The sequence below is a fragment of the Athalia rosae genome, chromosome 6, assembly GCF_917208135.1.
Source record: "Athalia rosae chromosome 6, iyAthRosa1.1, whole genome shotgun sequence".
Classification (NCBI taxonomy): Eukaryota; Metazoa; Arthropoda; class Insecta; order Hymenoptera; family Athaliidae; genus Athalia; species Athalia rosae.
The window spans coordinates 15862695-15889566 of NC_064031.1; the positions used below are offsets into that span (position 1 = coordinate 15862695).

Sequence of the window (26872 nt, forward strand, 5' to 3'; positions counted from 1 at the left end):
CATAGCGTGACTGACGCTTAACCCTTTTCTTGCATTTTTAGATACTCTCGTTCATTTCGGTCATTCTTTTCGACACACGAAACGTCGAACGAGTCCGTTAAACCCGCGCCAATATACCTGTGTATACCCCATTCCCATTTATATTTAGTACATCACCTCGTTCGCCGAACGATGAGTTGTTACGCGATGGAAGAAAACCAAAAAAAAAACAAAAAAAAAATACCTAATATTTCAATACGTCTGATGGATTACTTTGCCTAATTTGATTTCGTCGAATACGAGTACGTGCCCCACGTATGTATAGAAGCGTTATTTTTTCAAATCCTATTACATCCTTCGGCTTCTGATGGTCAACACCGAAATACAATAAAACGCGCGCTTTCCAATATCGACGGAAAAATAATAGGAGCGAGAAGAATGGAAAAAAATTTAATAAACTAAATCAACGACACGATCGTGACAAATTTTTTCAAAAGAAAGAAAAAACTGAATCAATCGGACGCGATTCCGACTGTGCAAGGGGTGGCTGTCGGCCAGGGCATTCAATAAAAGAAGAGAAGAAAAAAAAGAGAAGAAATATTGTACAAAGTCTTGCAACTTGAGGATACGTATCTCAATGAAACTATAAAATTTCTCTTCCGAATGACCAAATTTCTGTACCCATTTTATAAAATGATAAGATTCCAGGATCTATAAGGACACACCGCACCTGCATATATACGTATACTACCCATGTTCGGATTCGATGAGTCGATCTGCAGAAAAGTCATCCCTGCAGTCTCAATATGCAGTAAAATTTATATTCAACGCAATTTCTTATTCAGGATGGAGGAATGTTGGAAAGAAGAAGAAGAAATAAAAAATAAGAGAAAAAAAACCGGAACAAACTCTTCGTTATATTTTTTCAACCTGTTGTAGGGGTACGTGATTGGAAAAAGTTGTCGTAAAAATCGGACAAAGGGTTGTATCGACGTGTTCGTAAGGTGAAATAATAATAATAACAATAATAATGATGATAATAAAGATAATAACGATAATAACGAGGCAGGAAGTACGTGATTTAAAAATAGCACGAAGTACGAAGTCTTGGTAAATGTCAAAGCCGAGGAAATGAAAGGTCCTGGTCGTCAATCGTTGAGGCTTATATTACACGGACTGATGATCGGGTTGAGGTTGAATTAAAAAATTGTCGAAATGTTGGTGTACACGCGTGGATTATTACATGGCGGTGTAGAAAATGTTATAGCTTCATGAATATTCTAGTGGATTATTATATAAACGATTTCGCAATTTTAACGATCACGAAGCTCTAAAGCTCTTCCGCAATACTCGTCAAAATTATAACCCCTGCCACGAGATTAATGAACAGTCGAGTATAGGAGGCGAAATATATCTGTGCGCACATTTGCACACCCCCGCGAACGCGGAGAAACTTGAACTGGTCAAAGTTTCCCTTTTTTCTTCGATATTTATTACAGAAAATGTTTCATTTTTTTTTTTTTTCCAGTCCTTTTTCCCCATTTTATTCGTGCGAATGACAAAAAATCTCCCATTCCACGCGATACGGACGTATACATGGGCGTTATACACACGAGGCAAGGGCAAGGGTAAGAAAAACCTTTTCATTTTACGATTTTCACGCATGTAACGTACGTACGTACGTAACGTACGTGTGTCGAACTTCGCGCACGCTCGCAATGGAGAGTGAGAGAGTAAAAAAAGGAATGAAGAGAGGGGAAAAAATAAAAATCCCTCGATAAAAAGGACCATGTCGGTACACGTATATGTACATATGTGTATAGGCGTTATACACGCGCGTTGCTTTTATATTTTTCATAAAAAGCATGAAATTTTTATACCCTCGCTCACCCTTTCGAGAAACGTTAACGCAAAATAAGGAGAAAAAAGACAAGATAAAAAACGAAGAAAAATAATGATAACAATGATACCCATCGCCGCGAGTATGTCTGCGGGTATATCGTCGCTTTGGTGTGAAGATAAGAAAAAAAAAAAAAATAGAAAAAGAAAAAGAAGGAAAGAAAACTGTGAATGTCGAACAGGTGATCGGAATACCGAATGCTATACCTGTATCGTGAAAAGTCTTCCTTTTTTTTTTTTCTACCACTTTTATCCCACGATATACGAGAGCTGCATGAACGAGGACTACGGTTAGCACGCCGATCGAGTAAAATACCATAAGAAATGCACCGTAAAGTAGCGAGGTTAAAGCTCAATGGAGTTTAGAAACTATTTTAAATTCCGCGCGGTGGTTTGATGCAAATCATTTAGAGCCCACCCTAAACGGGTCGACGACAACGCGCGAGGATACCGAAACTCATCGGAGAAAAAAGAGCGGAAGGAGGAGGAGGAGGAGGAGGAGGAAGAGGAGGAGGAGGAGGAGGAGGAGGAACTCCCCGATTGTGAGACAATCGCGAAACTGAACACTCCGAGGAAAAGGTCTTTGCATAATGTGATACACCTACTTTATTATCAAAAAAATCTCGCGCTTTATTTCAGAAGCTACGTGAAAATCTGGTGTCCCACAGAAACGGCGAACTTTGTGAATTTTTTCTACCTTTCATCCGGACTTTCGAATCTCGACTCTCCGGCGCACTAATCATTTTTCAACTTCCACATCGGGCGTCCCCGCAACCTTGAATCGCGAAAACCTCGTACGCCTAGACACGGAGCTTTTTTTCCTCTTTCTCTCCGTTTCGTTTCGAGTGAAAGACGATGTCGAAAAAATGAAGAAAAAAACAAAGAAAAAATAAATAAATAAACTGTATATCACCGATGCAGCGAGTTTCAAATTTCCATATACACGGGTAATCCGTTTTCGTCGGGCGACGTTGATATTTCGCGTGGGAAAATCGCTGAGTTATTCGATATTCGACGTTGAACTATCAGTGAATAGTTATCAAAGGTTTTCAAACACACGTGCACATCGATACACACGGTCGTTCTACGGTAACGTACGACGTCTATACTCGTTCGCGATTTTATCGGAACTTACGTCACGAGTGAACTAAAACACCTTGTACAGTTATCCCCGTGCAGAACGGTGCACATGCACGTGAACCCGTTCGTTGCTATTATACTCGATACTCCCCACCGTACGTACGTACGGATACGTGGTACCCACGTACCCGCGTACCTATATACGATATTTAATCCCGACCCACTCGCTATATACGTGTACGTTTAAGTCTTTGAATTAATCGTTTTGGGTCAACGTTGAATCGTAACCGCGCAAACCAGATACCTATCACGCGTTGCACGTTGAATTTTCGCGACTTAATTCACCGCGGATATTTTCGTACTGCTCGAGAATTCTCAAAGTCCGACGCGCCCGCCCACGTCAGTTATGATTACTTATTTATCGGTTTTTTTTCATTCGTACCGAATCGTTGGAATTGAAATTAGCGCGTGGAAACCAACGAGTTTTCCCCTGATATTTCTACATCCACTTCGAACCGAGAGTAGGAAAAAAAAACGAAGGGATAAATACGAGAGGGAAAAAAAAAACAGCGCCGAGGGATAAGAAAGTGAAAGGGTGAAACGAAGGTAATATATTCTAAAGCTCGTATTGTCACTGGCAGCTTCGAAGATGCTTTTATATCTCTTATCAAATTTTCATTCTCACGTACAGGTGGAACGAATATAGGTATACGAAATTTCTATACGTGTATAAAATATGCGCGCGACAGAATGTTGGAAAGAAAAAAAAAAAGGAAAAGAAGAGGAAAAATCTCTTTTCACGTATTTTATTTTCATTCGATACCTTTTTTTTTTCTTATTCCTTCGCGGATCCGATACACGTTATATTACATTCGCATAAGCAGAAAAGAGACGTATCGTATATACCTGCGTGTATCGGAGAAGAGAGAAAAAGAATGAGTAAAAAATCAAATAAAATGAAGATACGAAGATGAAAAAATGAGAAAAAGAAGAGAAATAAAAACTGGATATCTCTTTTCGTAACGTAAGATAAATTTGATGTTTCTTTGACCCCCGGGCAGTATAGCTGTAATACGTGACCGAAATCGTTGACGTAGAATCTCATATCGAAAATTCTCTGATAAGTAAATTACATCTGACAATCCAGCGGCGATTTATAAAGTTTTACCAAACAAACGAGAGACCGTCTTCGGTTGTTTTACTTTCATTCATTCGTTCATCCGTCCAGTTTGTTCCAATTTACTTTATCTTATTTCAGATTTAAGACCCGCAGCTGAAAAAGAAAACAAATACCCGATTAGATACTTTTGCGGTAAGAGCTATAGCTTCTTTTTAATCCAACAAAAACGCTATTCGCGACTAATTGTATCCGATTTCTGTCCGAAACATTTGTCACAGATATCACTGAGCTTCCTAATCTCAAGAACGTTCACGTTGCACTTATTTCGCTCACGATAGAAAGCGATGTACTTGTAACGAGACGTAATCATTCTGCGAGAACGAAAACGAAAATTTGAATCAACTCAAATAAGTAAACGCGATTAACGTTATTTTTTTTTCATGATCCTTTTTTGGAAAGAAACGACAAAATATCTGAATTTACAACACGGTACAACGTTCTTGATTTACAGTTCTCTGGAGAGTTTTCCGCGCACGTGTTTTGAATAAAAATGGAAAAGTGGGGAAAATAGTCGAACGTCATCGTCGGTTTCGAAAAGAGAAGTAGAAGAAGTGCGTCTGGCTTGGGTAGCTAATTTCCAGACTCGAAGATTCGATCTTTGATCGTGACGTAATTTTATTCAATCGCGATTGCGTCTTGGATCAAATGAAAAACGATCGGCGCGATGCATCGGATCGGACTGCGGTTGAATTTCTGCCGCTTGAAATAGAAAAAGAAACGAAAGCAAAATTTATTACGCAAATTGCGACGAATACCTTGAATATCACGTTGCACGTGTGTCCATTATCGATATCATTTCTAGCCAAAGTATATGTGTATATAAGTTTATTGTTAATTTATCACCGCGATGCACCTACGCGCTACTATACCAGGCGATACGTGTATACCTATACCTGTGTACCTATGCTACCTGTGGACGTAGCTCTACGTATACCCGTTCGTTTCTACGTCGCATGTAATTTTGCGGTTGTAATAATAGCTACTCGCGTAAATTTAATTGCCGGTCACAAGGTCTGCGGTACAAAATATAGGGAGTACGCAATATAAGCGCGTACGGTGATACGTGTACGTAACGTGTATCGTCGGCTCGCACAAGTACGTATACACGGTATACGATTTCCATATACCCACATGTGTAATCTGAAAAGATGACGAGAATTACCTGAATTTAGTTAGATGAAATGGACGAGGATATACGTTTGCGTTAAGGTATGTAATGGTACCTGCGCATATAATGGGTATATCTCGTCGTCGGTTGGGTATGTAACCACTCGTATAGTGTGAAAGCATTCTTTGACTCAAAGGGTTACCTACAGTACACGCCAGTTATGTAGATTCCCTCGGAAAGCTAACCTGCACGTTTTCCGGCGACCACGTTAATTAACGTTTCGCATACCCCTTCGGTTTTTTTGGTTTTTGTTTTTTTTTTTTTTTGCGCGAGAAATTTTCGAAATTTTGCTCCGTTGAATGGGGTGGGAGGGGGGAATGAACTATTCTTTACAACGCGAATTGAACGTGCGATCGCAAAATCGTGTCTTCCCAAGTTGGGGGAAAAAATATTGTGATTTGTTTTCTCAAAATTACACGATCGCGGTGATTCCGAAATCCTCGCATCTCATAGCTAACTCCGATTTGAAAAGTTATACGGTAATTTTCCCTCGACGATTACCGGTGTATACATACGTACGCACGATGGGATGTTCCGGGCCCGGTAGTTCGCGAAGCCGATAATAACCACGCGATGAACCGGTGAACATGAACTCGCTGAGACCAGCCATCGAATCGTGATGATTAACGTTACGATTATGTATATATATATATATATATCTGTATACTCAACCACCCATCTGCCTAGCTACCCGCCAACCCTTGCAGTGGATCGTAAACTTCATCCGGCAGAAGAGAAACTTTAACTATCCCTAATCCCACGCGACACTCTTCGAATTAGTTGGCCGCCAAAACTTGAAATCCCGTTCGCGAAAACTAATGTATTACACCTCCGAGTGCCCCCGCGCCACCACCCACCCCCTCCTCCTCCCCTCTCCCCCTTCCCTTTTTTTAATTTATCCGCGGTGAAATTTTATGAAATTCCTCTTTTCGTTAATCAGAAATTAACCCTGCGCCCAAACCCTCCTCAAAATTACAAGCTCATTAGAATTCAGACCCCGTATTCTCGCGCAAAAAACGCACTTTAGGGTAAGATTGAACCGGTTGAGAGAGAAAGAAAAAAAAAAGAAAAAAAAAATGAAATACATTTTTTATTTTACACCCTAGCGCGAAGGGAGATTTGAATTAAAATGAAGAGGGAAAATGAACACCGCTCCGATACATAATGTACATCCAACGCTACCGGATCGGGGGATTTAATGTGTATACGTAATGGAAATGGCATTGGTTTTTCCCTTCGCGTTTGTGAAACGGAAAATTTCCAAGCGAAATATAGAGAAAATAACGGGAAACGATAAGCAAAAACCGTACACACCACTTCGCTCGGCGTAATTCATTTGATGACGTGACACTTTTCATTTTCTTTCGCGTTCATCGCACCCCTGTAAATTAATATCATTGTACGGGGATGAGAAGAGACGAAGCGAATGCACACGGCGATTCGATTCGCAGTTATTTTTTTAATCGTCGAACGAGGCTTCGAGAGCTACTTAAATTTACCGAGGTTTTTTCTTTTCTGTTCCTATTTTTATTTTTTTTCTCGTCGATCATCGCCAGAATCTTCGCTCGGGATTTCAAAGTATCGTAAAATCTTACATTATACGATCTCCGGTGTACTAAATTTTTGAAAAAAGTATGACTACGAGATGGAACCGAGTAGTTTCGTTCGGCCGACGGTTTTATCGTCCGAAACTCTCCACGGACCTCGGTGCGCCACACCGGCGCTGTTTCGTGGTTTATTTTACCTCCGCTCGTTTTTTTACTCCATTTTAGCGAATTCTTCAACCCCCTCGAAATACCCACGTTAAACAGACGCACACGCGCGCGGGCGCGGGCGCCCACGGTGTGAAAGGACTCGGTGAGTAGTGCTGCGAGGGTAGTAGCTAACGGATGGAAAACTGACCTTCGTTTTTGTTGTTACCGATCAATATCTCGGTGTCCTCGAAGTCTCCTTCTTTCAACAGGTCGAGCGGATGCTTGGGTAAAAATTTACCGTCGATCGTCGGCGCCGATGGGAAACCGAGTATGCCCCAATAACTGTTCCATTGCTGTACGGATATCGTTTTCGCGTCGACGGATCTCATGCAGGCCATGACACGCGACGGATTGTCCGTCAGCATTGTCGAATTGCACTGGCAATCGTCGACGAGGACCTTGGCGACTTCGGTGGCCTTCTCCCCCGTCATGTAACTCCAGGGCGCGTTCAATGTGCCGCTTTGCAGTATGCCTCTTCTCACGAGACCCCGTGTCACCGGCGATATAAGATGCAACGACACCGAACCACCGCCGGCCGATTCGCCGAACAAAGTTATCATGTCCGGATCGCCGCCGAACGCGGCGGCGTTGTCTCGCAACCATCTGATGGCCAGCGCTTGGTCCCACAGTCCCATGTTGCCCGGTGCCTCCTCGCTGTTGGTGAAATGTTTGTTCAGATAAAGAAATCCGAATGCACCGACGCGGTATTGCATCGACGCTACTATCACGTCGCTGGTGGCAGCCATTATGTCGGCGTCGTATATGTCCAGGGTGGCGGTGCCGCTCATGTAACCGCCGCCGTATATCCACACGAGGATCGGGACCTTCGCCTTCTCCGTACCGGGCGGTTCGGTACCCTTGTGTCTCAGACGTAGCTTCTGCGGCACCCAGACGTTCAGGTAGAGACAGTCCTCCGATATGTTGGTGTTCGGATTCCACATTTCCTCGCCCTCGAAACCCGGGAAGTACTCGTAACGCTCCTGGTAACAACTGTTCGGTAAGGACGTAGCCTCGAGCACGCCGTGCCAAGGGTCTATGGGCAGGGGCTTACGAAATCGGAGGGGACCGACCGGCGGCTTCGCGAACGGTATGCCGTAGAATACGTGGACCTCGCGGCCCAACACCGATCTTGACAAACCTCGGACCAAACCGCTCGTTGTCTCGACGACCAACGGGTCGTTGTGAACGTCGCGCGAATTACCCGATACGATCGAATCGCCGCCGAAGTAAAACAGCAGACGCAACAACGTCACCGTCACCTGAAACCTGGCAGACGTCATTTTTCTAACACCACTTTTTTTTTTTTTTCCTCTTTATCTGTTTGGTAGATTTTTTTTTTTTTTTCTCTTCTATTATTCGATCCTCTCGGTTCGACTGTCGAATAATTTGGAAACGCACGATATTTCGACGATCAACCGTACGTACTGTTATTTCCAACACGAGATAGCACTTCGTTAAAATATCCCTTGGTCGTTCACATAACTTTTTTCACATGTGATTCAATCGCGATATCGGGTAGGATTTTTTGTTTTTTCAACATTTTTCGAATACTTCTGCTTCACGCCGTGAATATTTATTTGTGGTATAATTTTTTCACCCTCCTGTATTAGCGACGAATGAAAATTCGCTTATATCGTAGAACGCGTATTCGCAACACGCCACTTCGTCAACGGATGATATTTCTCGCGGCGGCCAACGTGCCGCGATGCACGGGGTCGACTGACTGGAGAACATCATCGGGAGGTTGTGGGACGCGCCAGGGCGCGGGCGCCTCGAAACCCAAAGCCGAAACCTGAAACCCGCCGAGCAACCCCCGAAGCGAAGAACTAACGCGGTGAAATATGCACGCGCTAATTCGCCGCAAGCTTCCGCGTTTTCATCGGTACGACGTTTACGGACCACGTCAACCGTACGAGGGTCACGACTGGCACCCCCGTAACACTATATCCTATTTACCGAAAGACTCGTCGGCCGCACGTTTCGTCGCACGGTGACCTTTTCCGGTCCGTAATCCCACTCCCACTCACCGTCTTCCGGTCAACCGAGGCAACAATTGACCGGATCAAAGGAAGAGTCGGTCGTCCCTTCGCGAAAGAATGCCGGAGAGTAAGAAGGAGTGCGATACGGGGGAAAAGGAAGTCACCTTTTGCCGTTTTTTCACGCTTATCACGTGGTTGAAAATTAAATCGCCGAGAGTAACGATAACCGTGGGGTGTAACGCGTAAGGTGTACTTTGAAACGTACGGCGTGTAAGGGAGAGGCTTGCGGGGTACCCGGAGCCCGGATTGTTCGCTATTGACTTTGACCTTGGACAAACGTTTACCCCGAAGAGAATCCACACAACATTCGAGGCGGGGGGTGGTGGTTTGCGCGTAGCAGTTGCCGGTTACACCGCGTGCGTATTTGGTGTGTGCGAAATAATATAGCTGAGAAACTCTCTCTGGGGAACAAATTCGACTGGGTACCCAAGGCTGTTGGTCGTTACGTCCCGCGGCAACCGCTCTGCCACGGTATGTTTTAGGTTCATGATGTAATTATACAAAGAGCTACCGAAACACGATGGGAATAATAATCAAACGACGAATTTATTTTATATTTCGCTCAGTCATACTCAGGTGTGCTTTTGGCATGGATAACGACGCGACGACGCTCCGGCGGACGTACCGACCGACCGACTCACCTATGAGCGGAATGTAGATCGGCCTACCGTCGTCTCTTCGTCGTGTTCAATTTAAATGTGCGGGTGGAGACGTCTACCTGGTCGCTAAAGGCGACAATTGCGTCTACCAATTGCAGCTGAACAATCATCGTCTGATCGAGCGATATGGTCAACCGAGCGGTTGGCCGGCCACGTTGAAGAGTTTAACGAGCCACTTCCGCTGACAATTGCTCGGTCAGAGAGTTTGTAAGTTGTTCTGATTACAAGTACAGCCCGCATCTTGTCATGCGATGCAGTTATCAAATTGTTTTTAATATAATCCGTTTATTCGACAATTGACCGTACTTCGCTCGATCTACGATTCGACAAATTTATAACCCCCTGAAACGCAAATGCTCGTTCGAAAAATTTGAAAAAAAAAAAACAAACAAACAAACAAACAAACAAACAAATTCTTTCACCCCACGGACAAAATCCCCGAAGACAGTTCGGACATTTCGCTTGGAAAATAATATCACGCCGGGCGCGCAGATATCACGGAGGGATCGCGCGGTACCGTATTTTATTTTTATTCTCAATCACGCCACAGTTCGACGGTTACGTGAGCGAAATTTTCGAAGATCTCTTAAAAGGGTCTGGCGAAAAACGAGTGTCCTGCAGTGGCTATCCAATTGTTTCCAGAGCCCCGGCAATTGCGAGAAATAAAAACGAAACCAACCCCGACCGATCCTGAGGGAGGTCGGTGTTGGTACGCTGTACATCCGGATACCCGAGGAAAGGATGAGATACAAATTTCATTATCTATACACCGAAGTACCAGCTACTTCTACGTTTGTTCTGGTTAACAAGAAAGTCCGAGATAATGATCATCGGACACTTCGCGCATCGTTATATCCGTACGTACTGTACACACATATAAATACGTTGAAGAACAACCGTTGGTTATTTCTTTTTTCTGTTCAAATTTAATTAAAATTAGAATATTAAAGCCTAAAATATTCTTAAAATTAATTGGAATTCATTTGAATACCGAGGGGGATTTCATTTCCTGTAGTGAAAACTGAATAAGGAAGGACAGAGAAAATAAGGTCATCGAAGCACTTATCCCCCGGGATTGAGGTATTCGGTTTTCAGGTGGTTATTATCTTCGTGAAATTTTTCATACCGTGAAATTGAAAATAAAAATTAAAGGGAAAAAAACGAACGGAGTGAAATCCTCGAAGTCTTGCTGAAAATCTGGAAGCACATACCCGACCTCAGTTTCAACCATCGGTCTCGGAAATCTGGAGCATACGGGGCCTTCGAACTTCCCTTCGGAAGGGAGGAGGCGGTTTAATAACATTGAGAGAATAGGTAGGATGCATGAAGCTGAGGCTGAAGCGTGGCTAGAATATTGAAATTTGTACTCGATCAGGGAGTTACCCATCCCTCGGTAAATTTACTCGCACGAATGAACGAACGAGCGAAGCCCGAGAATCCAATCCAACTAGATTAACCTGCCGGGGTATGTCCTTGACTTCGGCAACGATTTTTATTACCTTTTCCTCGTATACCTATAGACGCGGGGAAAAATAATCGCGGATAAGGTCCGTCGCGCGTCGCCCCGCAAAAGATAATGAAAATTTGAAAGTCTTGCACGCCGTACCGATATAACGATGGAAAATTGTGCTCGACGATTTCGAGGGATTTGATATTCCAGATTGCGCAAAAAGGCAACCGGCATCGAGATCGTGAGAGATTAATTTTAAACCAAATCCGCGACGAATTTAACGGCGCGAAATAGATCCTCTCCGCAGACACACCTGATATATTTATGTGCAAGTATTTCGAGCCACCCACTATACGGTGATCGACGATTCCCATCTAAAAATAGACGAGAAGAAACGTCATTCGGGTCATTATCTACGCCATCGCGGACTACCTGCATTAAATCCACCGAAACCGAGTCAACCTACTTGTACGTTACGTTACATACCTACTTATTTATATTATCCTCCGAATGGGGGTATTTCTGACGTTTCGTCGTTGCATTATTAATCCGGATCCACCCAAGATTCGGTGAAATTTTACCGGACTTTGGATGATTACGAAAAAAAAGGTTACAATCGTTGCAACGAAAATCGCGGAAAAAAAACTCGATTCTTTCGGCTCGCAGCCGGAACATCGACGACTCGTAGAACCGACTCCCTTTCACCTTATCCTCCACCCCCACGTCATGAATCTCCAACTATACTCGACCTTATGCCTTTACCTACCTGACCTTTGTACCGGGAACTTGTACTCATTGTCAGTAATATACCTCCACCGACCCGTCAATTATATTTTGGCAAACGGCTACAAAAAAGCACACCCATCCCCCGACTGGTTTTATTTCTCTTTAACATTTCATTTCATTTTTCCCTTCTCCTTTTCATCCCTCCGTCTCATTCTTTCCTCTCCGATTTTGCGGAGAGGGAAGAAAAAAAGTGGAGAGAAAAAAGAAAGAAAAAAAAAAACGAGTGGCAGCATCCGCCGTGTATAAATACAAGTATCCACTTCCCCGTATACTTTTTCGCTCTTCTTGCGTGGGACGAATCGAGGGGGGGGGGGGGGGGGGGAAACCACGAGAGGAAGTCGAGAGTGATGACCTTTATCCCAATTTTCAAGGGTAATTTTATACTTTCCTTTTTTTCTTGTACTGTGTATAACTTCGACGTAACTTGGCCACGTTCTTATCGTAGAACCCTCGGGAACGCCAGGAGGGGCGTACGCCCCTGTCGCACGCCGTGACGCGAAGTACAACTCCCCCAGACTACTGGAGATTCGTAAGAAATCGATATCACGGGAACCTGCCACCTGCCCCACACTTTTATATCACCTTCGGCAGGTGACGCGGATAATCTTTGCAACGTTTTTTCATTTGCTATTACCGGTTCTTTTTTTTTTTTCTCTCGTTTTTTTTTCATTCGTTTCCTCATTTTTTCTCTTCCCGATCGAGCGGCAGAATTTGAAGGATTTCCGGGTCTTAGAATCCCCCATGCCATCCCCCATTTGTTCGAAATTAAAAATCGAACGAAGTAGGCGAATCGGTAGGCTTTCGATTCGACGTATCGAGCCACGAGTTCATCAATTTTGATGCTGTCGCCGTGACAAAAAATTGATAGAACAAGAATCCTGTTTCATGGGACTTTGGGATCCGAACTCTCGAAATATCGTAAATTTTTTTCCGTTCTTTACGCTACGAGTTGGCTAAAAAGTTAGAAAAATTACTCGACGATCGGACTCGCGGTATATTTTCTTCGTTGGTTTGAATAAATTATTAGAAAGTTGAAAGTTTCGCGTTATGTGGAGGAAAAGTAAGTTATTCTCACGATACGTATCTTCGATAACGTTCGTACGATATCCTCGGTAGAGTGCAGACGGTTTCGCAGAAGGACTCGAAAGATGACAAAGCAGAAAAGACCTACTTGTTGCGTCCGTCGTACGCGTGCGTGGCCTGGATTCGCATATTTTCGGGTGTGACGCAACCCGAAAACCCCTAGAAGCTTTTCTAAGGTGATGTTCTACGACGCACTTAGTTCGCCCCGTTTCTCACCCTTTTGGCAAATATTTGTCGGTTGGGGGTAACGATAAAACGAGACCAACAATATCGAACGATACCTGGTTACACCTGAGGCACGTACATCCGCGAAACACGACCGGCGAGACGAGGAAAAAAAAAAAAAAATATATACAAAATAAAATAAGGAACGAACGAAAGCACAAATCTAAAGCAAATGTTAACCGAAGCAATTTTTACCTGGCTCCCACAGCCGTCGCCGAATTTCGATCCGAATTGTTGTCGAATTGCAGAGTTGAAGTTCATCGGAATCGAGGAGCGAGAAATTCTTTTTTCAAAATTTAACGAGCCCATCAGCGCCCGAAACTCGTCGGGGAAAGTTCACGGTTTTAATAATTGATCGGAAAAATCGCTTCCGGTAATCACATCGATCCGCGACAGTTACTTTTTCTGCATAATGTAAACTGGGAGCGTTTCGCGAAGAGGAGGATATCACGATTCGAGTAGCCGTCGTGCGAGGCGTTTGGTTTGTTTTTTTTTTTTATATTTCTTTTATCAGGTGTTCGCTGAAACGGTGCGGGAACACTTATCGTCAGATTACGAGCTCTTCGACCGATCCGTTTTCACAATTTGCGAATTTTCAACTGTTACGTTGGATTAAAACTGTCTACTTTATTCCACCGTAGAGAGTAGATAGTTGATATAACAAGGTATACGTATACATACAGCTATTACAACATCTGGAAACGGAAGTAAATACATAGAAGGTAGTGTATGTACGGGATGCCGAATGTATTTCTATGTACGTTAGCGGCTTATCTCACGGAACTACTGCAGGTGCAGCGGCACTTTTAAGAGTACGAAGTACGTACCGTACGTACGTAGAGCGATCTAGCATCGCATTGGATAAATTTAGTTCACAGTATGAACTGCGCCAACTAAATAAATACACCGTCGGTTCGTTGAACATTATTTTCGTATAAAATGTGACGACGAGTTAGGAGCGACTCGAAACTCCTAGTGAAAAAGTAGAATGAAATTGAAAAGCTCATTTTGCCGCCCAGCGCGTTCTCGGAGTCCTAGGGAAATCTGCGGCCGTGTATATACGTATAATTTCGAGCTCGCGGCATCGAGTCGCGTAGAGAAAATCCTCGGATCGATATCCCAGTGCGCTTTTCAATCTGGCAAAGGATATTATACACACTTTTACACCTCTGGCAACTCACGAACATTGATTACCGTGTCAAGCGTTGAGTAGCGAAGAAGATTGAAAGGTGTGATAGGGGATAATTGAAGCTACATCGAGCCCGGGTTGTTACACGGGATCCACGTATACAAAAGCACTCGTCCCATTAAGAGGTCACCTAATAAATTACTTAAACATTTTCTCGACGATCGATTGACCGGCCGTTTCAAGCTCCGGGGTAACGGGAATGAAAAATTAACCTCCTCGTCCACCCGAGCTTTTGTTCCCGATCCTTCTCACTTCTTTTATCCCTCCGCACTCGCATCCCTCGCCCACCGAGTGTCTGTAACGGATTCCGACTAGATTCGCCTACGTAACAACGATTTCCGGTTACGAAACTCGTATAACGTCGGAATCCCATCCACCCTTCCCTAATACCTCTGGTACCGTCTGCAAACCCCCCGGTTCTACCCACGTGATGTACGTATATACACGCAATTTTATAAATATACATGTAACGTGGGTACAAACCTATTCCGTTGGAAATCGCGCGAGCGCACGAAAGCTCCACGTGCATGGCTGCGTTTCAATTTACATATTCTTTTCTTGGGATCCTTTTGCCTACCATTGTGGCTAGGTACGTACGTACAAGGTATATTGTAATGTATGGCCGTGTTGTAAAACATGTCCTGCGGGATACGTGGGATATTCACGTATGTGCGGACACAAGTGTACCGTATTATATCGAAGAATCCTCATCCGTCGCATCTTCGGGAGCGTAACAGTTGTGCGGTTGCATTATATACCTAGCCGTTTGTCCCACGATATTGTACGTACGCACCCCCGTACGAATATTAGTACAGATGGTGTAAGTTTCGTGCGATTTTTCCAACGAGTGTAGCGGGTACTTACAACGCTCCTTATGTGTTACCTATACTCGGGGTATAAAGTCAGAAAATGTCACCCGGATTACACTTGCCGGTTGAACGTAGGGGTAGGCAAGGAAAAGGTGGGGCTCGGTAGGATGAGACGGGGTGAGGTAAGGTGAGCGGAGGCGAGGTAGTACGTATAATCCAGGTCGGAAGGATACCGCGAGATATGTCTGCCCCGGAAAAGTAGTTGAAGTAGTCGGTTAAAACGTGTGGGGCACCTAGGTATAGCGCATCCGTCTCTATATATATATATAGATCTGTCTGTAGGTATATAGGCAAGAAACGAACTCTCCTGCAGGAAAACGGTTCACGGTGCGCCGGGCCAATATTGATCGACTGGGTCACGCAACAGGCTGCTAGGTTACTCCGACTCTACAACGGATGCCATTCCCAGAATCTTCGGTGAACCTAGATACTTATTTTTCAACCTTTGTATACCCTACTGTGCTTATCGACGGCTGATTTCACTCTCACCCCTCGGGTCGCTAACTTCTGCCTCCGAATTATCCGCGTATCGGATCACCCGTCTCATTACTTACTATTTACACATCCTGCCGAAGGATCACCTCTCCTACCTTTTCGCCCGAACAGAAAACAAGAAAGCTCCCGAAGGTCGAACATTTTGTAGCAACAGCTTTTTGCCGGGAGGAGGCTTTTTTTTTTTTTGCTTTTTCCTTTGTTTGAAATTTTGTACGATCCGATCGTTTTAAACGTGTACCGAACCCTAACGTCCAGGCTCTGGGTCACGCCGTTTAGATGGGTACGCCCGTCATGTATAAAGTCAATCAAGCTTGTATTCAAGGAACTGGGGGGGAAAAACGAGGTGGATCGTATTACTGCTGCGACAGCAGCGTATCCTCAGCTCATGTCGAGAATGGCGTCGATAAATCGAGAATGGAATGAAAATTTGTTTGGATAAAAAGAAAAATCATCCAATCGAGACATTTCGTGTAAAGGTGACTACCAGAAAAGACTTTTCTGTTATCAGCTGAACACGCGAATCAAAATAAGAAAAAATAAATTGAAAGAAATAATTAATTCACTTGATCGTTGGTGGGATGATGACGAATTCCCTTGATTTATCACAAGTTATAACGACAACGCTCGACGATTTTTGTAATCCATCGTCGCGGTGGACACGCAACTCGTTAATTGTCAAGTGTTTAATTGGCAAACCCTTTGGGATTTTAACTCGTGGAATTACATGTCCTATTATACGCTTCGTAAAAAGTGTACGTACGATATACGAAATTTACTAAAAAAAAATTCTCTCGCTTGAAAAATTCTGAATGTGAAATCACGCACGAGATATGCTTCTGAAAAGCTGTAGTTCGAGTTGGACGATTATTGTCATCGCACCGTTAATTAATCGAACTTGATCTTTTTTTTCTTTTTTTTTTAGTATCAATTTAAAATCAACAGCTCGCACATATTTCTCAATTGAAATGATTTATAGCGGATTATATATGCGGCTACCGATTATTATTATCGTTACGACTACGACGATGACGATGGTTATTAGACGTGGGTTGCAAATATGATGAACAGTGCAGAACGTGGTTATGGCATCACCCATTACATTTGCACGAAACGGAACGGCGAACGTCCAGTCGATTATAATTGACCCGATCAGAAGCGCCCGGGTTCGCCACAATTGGATTATTTCAAAAGCCAACATTGCGTATCGAGCGCTTTAAAGCTGTACCGAATCGTACTATTTCGCAAACGTATCGCTCACACGCACCTGGCTTATAATCCGATCGCATTTCAGGTGACGAAAAATTATAGAGACTACTTTTCATGTGGTTCAAATAATTAAGATCGTAGAGATATCCTATTAGCTATGGTTTCACGAGCGGGGTGCGCTTCGGTGATAAATAAAATGTAAATTTCCCTTCATATACAGACTCCGTTTCTAAGGTGGTAACTAAAAGCGTGGAACATCAAAGGGGGCGAGAAGATTTTAATCAGGACTTTATTGGAAAGAATATAAAGAGAATAACGAGACCACTGGCAGCCGTTGCTCTCCTAGTGCGGTGCGGCGGGGGGGTGGGAAAAGCGCAGACCTCCTCTTTCCTCTACCTCCGGTTATGCCGGAAAATGTAAGATAAAGCGAACGAGTGTATAAAGTTTTTGTCATTCTCTGAATAAAATCGCTGATTTTTCCGAGTAACGGTAAAAGCTCGCGGCTCCGAGTCACAAAGGAAAAGCTCAGATATCGAAATATCAGGCCGAACAAATTAGCTTCGACATTTTACGTGCAAATGTTTTTTTTTCCAATGAAAGAAATGAAAATAGAAGAAGAAAAAAAAATTTATCTGACCTGATATCGGATGATTGCGAGCTGAAAAAGTATCTTCGAATCATCTCACGCGAATCTGACGTACACACGTAGCGGGTACACCGCTTCAGAATTTTTAAGCGAGCCTCGAAAAGTTCGCTTGATTTTCTTGAAAAGTATTAAATCGCGCTAGCCGCGCATCGACTGTAGAATGCGCTTTCACGATGAGAAGATTTTTCAAGTTTTCGAAGTACGGCGGACGTTAATACGTCACGCCTCCGATCTGTGATCCCGCAGTAAAAGTGAGGGACTCGTGTAATCCCGTTAATATCGCGAAATTAAAAAAGCTCGTCGGTGTCTCCTCCACTCGAACTCGAGGAGAAATAAAAATACGCGATGAAAACCCGTTAAATTTTAGTCCGCTTATTTTTCGCACACACGTGTATAACTGTAACGTTGTACTTCGCGATTCTGGTGCACGCTGCAGTGCAGTCTCGTGACGAAAAAGGAAATGGTAAAATATTATAGGGGGTACCTATAAGTCTTCGTCGTTCGAAGAGGAGAGCAGAATTTTAATAAGAGAAGGATATTGGAAAGAATAACCCCGCGAGTAGGTACGGATGTACGTGTAACATTCACGGACAGAAATTCACGCGTAGAGTTGAAATATATTCGTGGAAAATGGCCAATGAGATGGAATATCTATGAGCGGAAGATTAGAAATTCGTTTTTTTTCCGAAAGCATTCCGAAAATTGATACCAGCCGAAGATAAAAGTTTCGTCGATATTTCCAGGGAGTTTGAGGATGTCGATAGATCTTAAAAACAATCGGAGCAGATAACGCCGGAGTTTGAGTACGGGGAGATTTCACACCGGCGAATCTCCTTCACCACTCGATTTGAACTGTCGAATAAATTCTACGACCGCGCAGCCTCTGTCGCTTCGAACACACTAACAGATTCCTGCCGTTACTTCGAACTTCTGTAAAGATTGATGAAAGGAATATATACACACCTATAAACCTTTGAAATTTTTATTACCGTCAAATTGAGACCTGGACGCGAAGACGCGATTCGCGATTCACCAGAGGATTTAGTTTATCTCCGACTCAAGATACACACGGAATTTCATACGTGAAACTCTCGGAAAGGTCGAACATTTCGCGAACGGAGGGACGCGGGTGGAACGAATCCCATTGAACGCGATAAATTAGAATTAAAAAGAACGTAATCGTCTTCTCAAAATCGTTCCGGGCGTGTTCGACTGAAATCCAATGCAACAATTTCAGGGTCAATCGCTCGCCACCCGTGATCAACTTTTTGTGCGTGGATCTTCCCTGTGATTAATCAAATTGTCCGACAAAGCCCGCAGACGCCTCGCTTCCTAATTCCTTCCGCATTTTTTGATAAATTGCTTCCGTTCAGCGAGAAAACAGTGACTTAATGTTAGACGTCGCGCTGTGCGGATAGAATTTATTCTACAGGGCCCCATCTGCGTTGTTTTAATAATTAATATCGGAGCGAACGCGAAGTGAATTATTATATTCTCCTAGTTGAGATGATAATGAAAAATACAATTTATTCACGCGTAGAAAATTGTAAATTGAAAAACGTCAAATTAAGCTTCAATTTCATCGCAAGCGATAATTTTCATCGATTTTTCAAAGTTGTTGCATATGAATATAATTAAACGGACGAATTTCACCTTCCCCCCTAATGTACCATGCGAAACTTCTCCGATATGAGTAGATAATTAGATATATTATAACACCTTCTAATTTCCCCTGGTGAACCATGTTATACGAAATTACGTCGCGAATTACTAACGTACACCAGTAGTTACCTGTCTGGTATATAAGGTACGTCTAAAGGGTTAAAATATAAATGAGGTACTTCAATTATACAAACATATTGTTATGTCATGGATTATACTTCTAGGTGAATGGCGCACATGTATTCTAGTTATTATAATTAATTCATGCGAGATTTACCGATTTGCAGTAACTGTGGGGGTTCGAGACGAGTGATGAAGTGAATTTTTGGCCGTAGTGTAACATTTTTGATTATTTTTTGATTGCGTTGATATCGAAATTTGAAAAATTAAAATATATGTACGATCGGTTTGCGTGAACGAAGAAATTAGGCAGAAACGAAATGATTGCACATTATATCGCGTACAACTATCCTAACAAAAGTATACGTATAACTAAAACGTATAATGTCAATTTTGGTCAAGATTTCCTCACAGGGCTTTTTATTACCGGACAATACGCGCATTAGCTTTTATACAAGCGCACGATTAGGGCTGGTTGCGTGTCACTTTTATCTGATTTTTCTAGCCGCTACTATTCACGAAAGTTAGCGTGAAATCTCGTCGTCCGTTCCCATTATATAACAACACCATAGATATGCATGTACGTGATATACAGGTATGTATATCACCTGTATATCACGTATAGATGTTTATGAGTGACCTCTGACTCTGACGTCATTTGAAATCTGTAGGAAGCTTTAATATTATTCATAAATATAGGGTATTCCACGTCAAACAGGCCATTTTGTCCAAAATATTTTTTAGACTTGATAAAACGTTCTCGATGCCTTGAAGGATTTAAAAAATCGTTCCGAGACCACTGATTGACGCCAAATAAAAAATCCCACCGATATATCTTTGATTTTTCACTTTTTGGATCGATAAAGTGGCGATAACTCTGTCAATTTCATAGATAGCTCAATTTGACTTCCAGATTCGGATTCCTAAGGTCAAAATACATAAGAAAAGTGCCATACGATCAATTTAAAAGAATAAAAAATTTTGGCCAAAATTTGAGATTTTTCCAAGGGGTACCCCTTACGATTTTTCCAAATTGAAGCCAAAATTTTTTATTTTTTGAAATTGATCGTATGGCACTTTTCTTATGTATTTTGACCTCAGAAACACGAATCCGTTGTCCAAATTGAGCTACGATTTTTTCCCTTCGAGATATCCTCGAATTTAGGCGAAAAAATGGGGATAACTCAGTAAATTTTAGAGATAGATCAATTTGGCTTTCAGATTCGAATTTCTGAGATCGAAATACATGAGAATAGCATGGGAAAACAAAGAAAAAAAGATGTTTATTTTTGACCCAAAAATCGATAAATGTGCGCGGGTTCAAATCCCTCTGGGATTTTGGGCAATTTTTTTTTTTTCTTGCCAATTGATCGTATGACACTTTTCTGATGTATTCTGACCTCAGGAACACGATTCTGAAAGAGGAATTGATCTATCTTCGAAATTGACCGAGTGATCGCCAATTTTCCGCTTCTCGGGATCAAGAATAGAAAATTCATTTTATCGTCTATTTCAATGTGATTCTCACCCAGGAATTTGAATCTGAGGAGATAAGAATTGATCGTATGGCACTTTTCTTATGTATTTTGACCTCAGGAACACGAATCCGTTGTCCGAATTGAGCTACGATTTTTTTCCTCCGAAATATCCTCAAATTAAGGCCAAAAAATGCGAAAAAATTGGGATAACTCAGTAAATTTCAGAGATAGATCAATTTGGCTTTCAGATTCGAATTTCTGAGATCGAAATACATGAGAATAGCATGGGAAAACAAAGAAAAAAAGATGTTTATTTTTGACCCAAAAATCGATAAATGTGCGCGGGTTCAAATCCCTCTGGGATTTTGGGCAATTTTTTTTTTTTCTTGCCAATTGATCGTATGACACTTTTCTGATGTATTCTGACCTCAGGAACACGATTCTGAAAGAGGAATTGATCTATCTTCGAAATTGACCGAGTGATCGCCAATTTTCCGCTTCTCGGGATCAAGAATAGAAAATTCATTTTATCGTCTATTTCAATGTGATTCTCACCCAGGAATTTGAATCTGAGGAGATAAGAATTGATCGTATGGCACTTTTCTTATGTATTTTGACCTCAGGAACACGAATCCGTTGTCCGAATTGAGCTACGATTTTTTTCCTCCGAGATATCCTCAAATTTAAGCCAAAAAATGCGAAAAAATTGGGATAACTCAGTAAATTTCAGAGATAGATCAATTTGGCTTTCGGATTCGAATTTCTGAGATCGAAATACATGAGAATAGCATGGGAAAACAAAGAAAAAAAGATGTTTATTTTTGACCCAAAAATCGATAAATGTGCGCGGGTTCAAATCCCTCTGGGATTTTGGGCAATTTTTTTTTTTTCTTGCCAATTGATCGTATGACACTTTTCTGATGTATTCTGACCTCAGGAACACGATTCTGAAAGAGGAATTGATCTATCTTCGAAATTGACCGAGTGATCGCCAATTTTCCGCTTCTCGGGATCAAGAATAGAAAATTCATTTTATCGTCTATTTCAATGTGATTCTTACCCAGAAATTTGAATCTGAGGAGATAAGAATTGATCGTATGGCACTTTTCTTATGTATTTTGACCTCAGGAACACGAATCCGTTGTCCGAATTGAGCTACGATTTTTTTCCTCCGAAATATCCTCAAATTTAAGCCAAAAAATGCGAAAAAATTGGGATAACTCAGTAAATTTCAGAGATAGATCAATTTGGCTTTCAGATTCGAATTTCTGAGATCGAAATACATGAGAATAGCATGGGAAAACAAAGAAAAAAAGATGTTTATTTTTGACCCAAAAATCGATAAATGTGCGCGGGTTCAAATCCCTCTGGGATTTTGGGCAATTTTTTTTTTTTCTTGCCAATTGATCGTATGACACTTTTCTGATGTATTCTGACCTCAGGAACACGATTCTGAAAGAGGAATTGATCTATCTTCGAAATTGACCGAGTGATCGCCAATTTTCCGCTTCTCGGGATCAAGAATAGAAAATTCATTTTATCGTCTATTTCAATGTGATTCTCACCCAGGAATTTGAATCTGAGGAGATAAGAATTGATCGTATGGCACTTTTCTTATGTATTTTGACCTCAGGAACACGAATCCGTTGTCCGAATTGAGCTACGATTTTTTTCCTCCGAAATATCCTCAAATTTAAGCCAAAAAATGCGAAAAAATTGGGATAACTCAGTAAATTTCAGAGATAGATCAATTTGGCTTTCGGATTCGAATTTCTGAGATCGAAATACATGAGAATAGCATGGGAAAACAAAGAAAAAAAGATGTTTATTTTTGACCCAAAAATCGATAAATGTGCGCGGGTTCAAATCCCTCTGGGATTTTGGGCAATTTTTTTTTTTTCTTGCCAATTGATCGTATGACACTTTTCTGATGTATTCTGACCTCAGGAACACGATTCTGAAAGAGAAATTGATCTATCTTCGAAATTGACCGAGTGATCGCCAATTTTCCGCTTCTCGGGATCAAGAATAGAAAATTCATTTTATCGTCTATTTCAATGTGATTCTCACCCAGGAATTTGAATCTGAGGAGATAAGAATTGATCGTATGGCACTTTTCTTATGTATTTTGACCTCAGGAACACGAATCCGTTGTCCGAATTGAGCTACGATTTTTTTCCTCCGAGATATCCTCAAATTTAAGCCAAAAAATGCGAAAAAATTGGGATAACTCAGTAAATTTCAGAGATAGATCAATTTGGCTTTCGGATTCGAATTTCTGAGATCGAAATACATGAGAATAGCATGGGAAAACAAAGAAAAAAAGATGTTTATTTTTGACCCAAAAATCGATAAATGTGCGCGGGTTCAAATCCCTCTGGGATTTTGGGCAATTTTTTTTTTTTCTTGCCAATTGATCGTATGACACTTTTCTGATGTATTCTGACCTCAGGAACACGATTCTGAAAGAGGAATTGATCTATCTTCGAAATTGACCGAGTGATCGCCAATTTTCCGCTTCTCGGGATCAAGAATAGAAAATTCATTTTATCGTCTATTTCAATGTGATTCTCACCCAGGAATTTGAATCTGAGGAGATAAGAATTGATCGTATGGCACTTTTCTTATGTATTTTGACCTCAGGAACACGAATCCGTTGTCCGAATTGAGCTACGATTTTTTTCCTCCGAAATATCCTCAAATTTAAGCCAAAAAATGCGAAAAAATTGGGATAACTCAGTAAATTTCAGAGATAGATCAATTTGGCTTTCAGATTCGAATTTCTGAGATCGAAATACATGAGAATAGCATGGGAAAACAAAGAAAAAAAGATGTTTATTTTTGACCCAAAAATCGATAAATGTGCGCGGGTTCAAATCCCTCTGGGATTTTGGGCAATTTTTTTTTTTTCTTGCCAATTGATCGTATGACACTTTTCTGATGTATTCTGACCTCAGGAACACGATTCTGAAAGAGGAATTGATCTATCTTCGAAATTGACCGAGTGATCGCCAATTTTCCGCTTCTCGGGATCAAGAATAGAAAATTCATTTTATCGTCTATTTCAATGTGATTCTCACCCAGGAATTTGAATCTGAGGAGATAAGAATTGATCGTATGGCACTTTTCTTATGTATTTTGACCTCAGGAACACGAATCCGTTGTCCGAATTGAGCTACGATTTTTTTCCTCCGAGATATCCTCAAATTTAAGCCAAAAAATGCGAAAAAATTGGGATAACTCAGTAAATTTCAGAGATAGATCAATTTGGCTTTCAGATTCGAATTTCTGAGATCGAAATACATGAGAATAGCATGGGAAAACAAAGAAAAAAAGATGTTTATTTTTGACCCAAAAATCGATAAATGTGCGCGGGTTCAAATCCCTCTGGGATTTTGGGCAATTTTTTTTTTTTCTTGCCAATTGATCGTATGACACTTTTCTGATGTATTCTGACCTCAGGAACACGATTCTGAAAGAGGAATTGATCTATCTTCGAAATTGACCGAGTGATCGCCAATTTTCCGCTTCTCGGGATCAAGAATAGAAAATTCATTTTATCGTCTATTTCAATGTGATTCTCACCCAGGAATTTGAATCTGAGGAGATAAGAATTGATCGTATGGCACTTTTCTTATGTATTTTGACCTCAGGAACACGAATCCGTTGTCCGAATTGAGCTACGATTTTTTTCCTCCGAAATATCCTCAAATTTAAGCCAAAAAATGCGAAAAAATTGGGATAACTCAGTAAATTTCAGAGATAGATCAATTTGGCTTTCAGATTCGAATTTCTGAGATCGAAATACATGAGAATAGCATGGGAAAACAAAGAAAAAAAGATGTTTATTTTTGACCCAAAAATCGATAAATGTGCGCGGGTTCAAATCCCTCTGGGATTTTGGGCAATTTTTTTTTTTTCTTGCCAATTGATCGTATGACACTTTTCTGATGTATTCTGACCTCAGGAACACGATTCTGAAAGAGAAATTGATCTATCTTCGAAATTGACCGAGTGATCGCCAATTTTCCGCTTCTCGGGATCAAGAATAGAAAATTCATTTTATCGTCTATTTCAATGTGATTCTCACCCAGGAATTTGAATCTGAGGAGATAAGAATTGATCGTATGGCACTTTTCTTATGTATTTTGACCTCAGGAACACGAATCCGTTGTCCGAATTGAGCTACGATTTTTTTCCTCCGAGATATCCTCAAATTTAAGCCAAAAAATGCGAAAAAATTGGGATAACTCAGTAAATTTCAGAGATAGATCAATTTGGCTTTCGGATTCGAATTTCTGAGATCGAAATACATGAGAATAGCATGGGAAAACAAAGAAAAAAAGATGTTTATTTTTGACCCAAAAATCGATAAATGTGCGCGGGTTCAAATCCCTCTGGGATTTTGGGCAATTTTTTTTTTTTCTTGCCAATTGATCGTATGACACTTTTCTGATGTATTCTGACCTCAGGAACACGATTCTGAAAGAGGAATTGATCTATCTTCGAAATTGACCGAGTGATCGCCAATTTTCCGCTTCTCGGGATCAAGAATAGAAAATTCATTTTATCGTCTATTTCAATGTGATTCTCACCCAGAAATTTGAATCTGAGGAGATAAGAATTGATCGTATGGCACTTTTCTTATGTATTTTGACCTCAGGAACACGAATCCGTTGTCCGAATTGAGCTACGATTTTTTTCCTCCGAAATATCCTCAAATTTAAGCCAAAAAATGCGAAAAAATTGGGATAACTCAGTAAATTTCAGAGATAGATCAATTTGGCTTTCAGATTCGAATTTCTGAGATCGAAATACATGAGAATAGCATGGGAAAACAAAGAAAAAAAGATGTTTATTTTTGACCCAAAAATCGATAAATGTGCGCGGGTTCAAATCCCTCTGGGATTTTGGGCAATTTTTTTTTTTTCTTGCCAATTGATCGTATGACACTTTTCTGATGTATTCTGACCTCAGGAACACGATTCTGAAAGAGGAATTGATCTATCTTCGAAATTGACCGAGTGATCGCCAATTTTCCGCTTCTCGGGATCAAGAATAGAAAATTCATTTTATCGTCTATTTCAATGTGATTCTCACCCAGGAATTTGAATCTGAGGAGATAAGAATTGATCGTATGGCACTTTTCTTATGTATTTTGACCTCAGGAACACGAATCCGTTGTCCGAATTGAGCTACGATTTTTTTCCTCCGAAATATCCTCAAATTTAAGCCAAAAAATGCGAAAAAATTGGGATAACTCAGTAAATTTCAGAGATAGATCAATTTGGCTTTCAGATTCGAATTTCTGAGATCGAAATACATGAGAATAGCATGGGAAAACAAAGAAAAAAAGATGTTTATTTTTGACCCAAAAATCGATAAATGTGCGCGGGTTCAAATCCCTCTGGGATTTTGGGCAATTTTTTTTTTTTCTTGCCAATTGATCGTATGACACTTTTCTGATGTATTCTGACCTCAGGAACACGATTCTGAAAGAGGAATTGATCTATCTTCGAAATTGACCGAGTGATCGCCAATTTTCCGCTTCTCGGGATCAAGAATAGAAAATTCATTTTATCGTCTATTTCAATGTGATTCTCACCCAGGAATTTGAATCTGAGGAGATAAGAATTGATCGTATGGCACTTTTCTTATGTATTTTGACCTCAGGAACACGAATCCGTTGTCCGAATTGAGCTACGATTTTTTTCCTCCGAAATATCCTCAAATTTAAGCCAAAAAATGCGAAAAAATTGGGATAACTCAGTAAATTTCAGAGATAGATCAATTTGGCTTTCAGATTCGAATTTCTGAGATCGAAATACATGAGAATAGCATGGGAAAACAAAGAAAAAAAGATGTTTATTTTTGACCCAAAAATCGATAAATGTGCGCGGGTTCA

At 41.3% G+C, this 26872-nt stretch overlaps 1 protein-coding gene and 1 long non-coding RNA gene across 7 annotated transcripts in view; one reads left to right on the plus strand and one right to left on the minus strand.

Annotated features, from left to right (window-relative positions):
* The window catches only part of LOC105683533 (acetylcholinesterase), a 73221-nt gene extending 64227 nt beyond the window's left edge, over positions 1–8994 (minus strand). Inside the window, exon 1 of the mRNA XM_012396195.3 lies at positions 7209–8994. Coding sequence (XP_012251618.2) covers positions 7209–8340 — 1132 coding nt within the window. The 5' untranslated portion in view covers positions 8341–8994. The remainder of the gene's footprint in view (positions 1–7208) is intronic.
* The window catches only part of LOC125501335, an 89854-nt gene that overhangs the window by 33214 nt on the left and 29768 nt on the right, over positions 1–26872 (plus strand). For 3 of the 6 annotated variants that reach the window (XR_007278878.1, XR_007278877.1, XR_007278883.1), the window contains exon 4: positions 1508–1607. The exons of the other annotated variants lie outside the window; for them this stretch is intronic. This is a non-coding gene — a long non-coding RNA (uncharacterized LOC125501335). The remainder of the gene's footprint in view (positions 1–1507; positions 1608–26872) is intronic. 6 annotated transcript variants of the gene reach the window in all.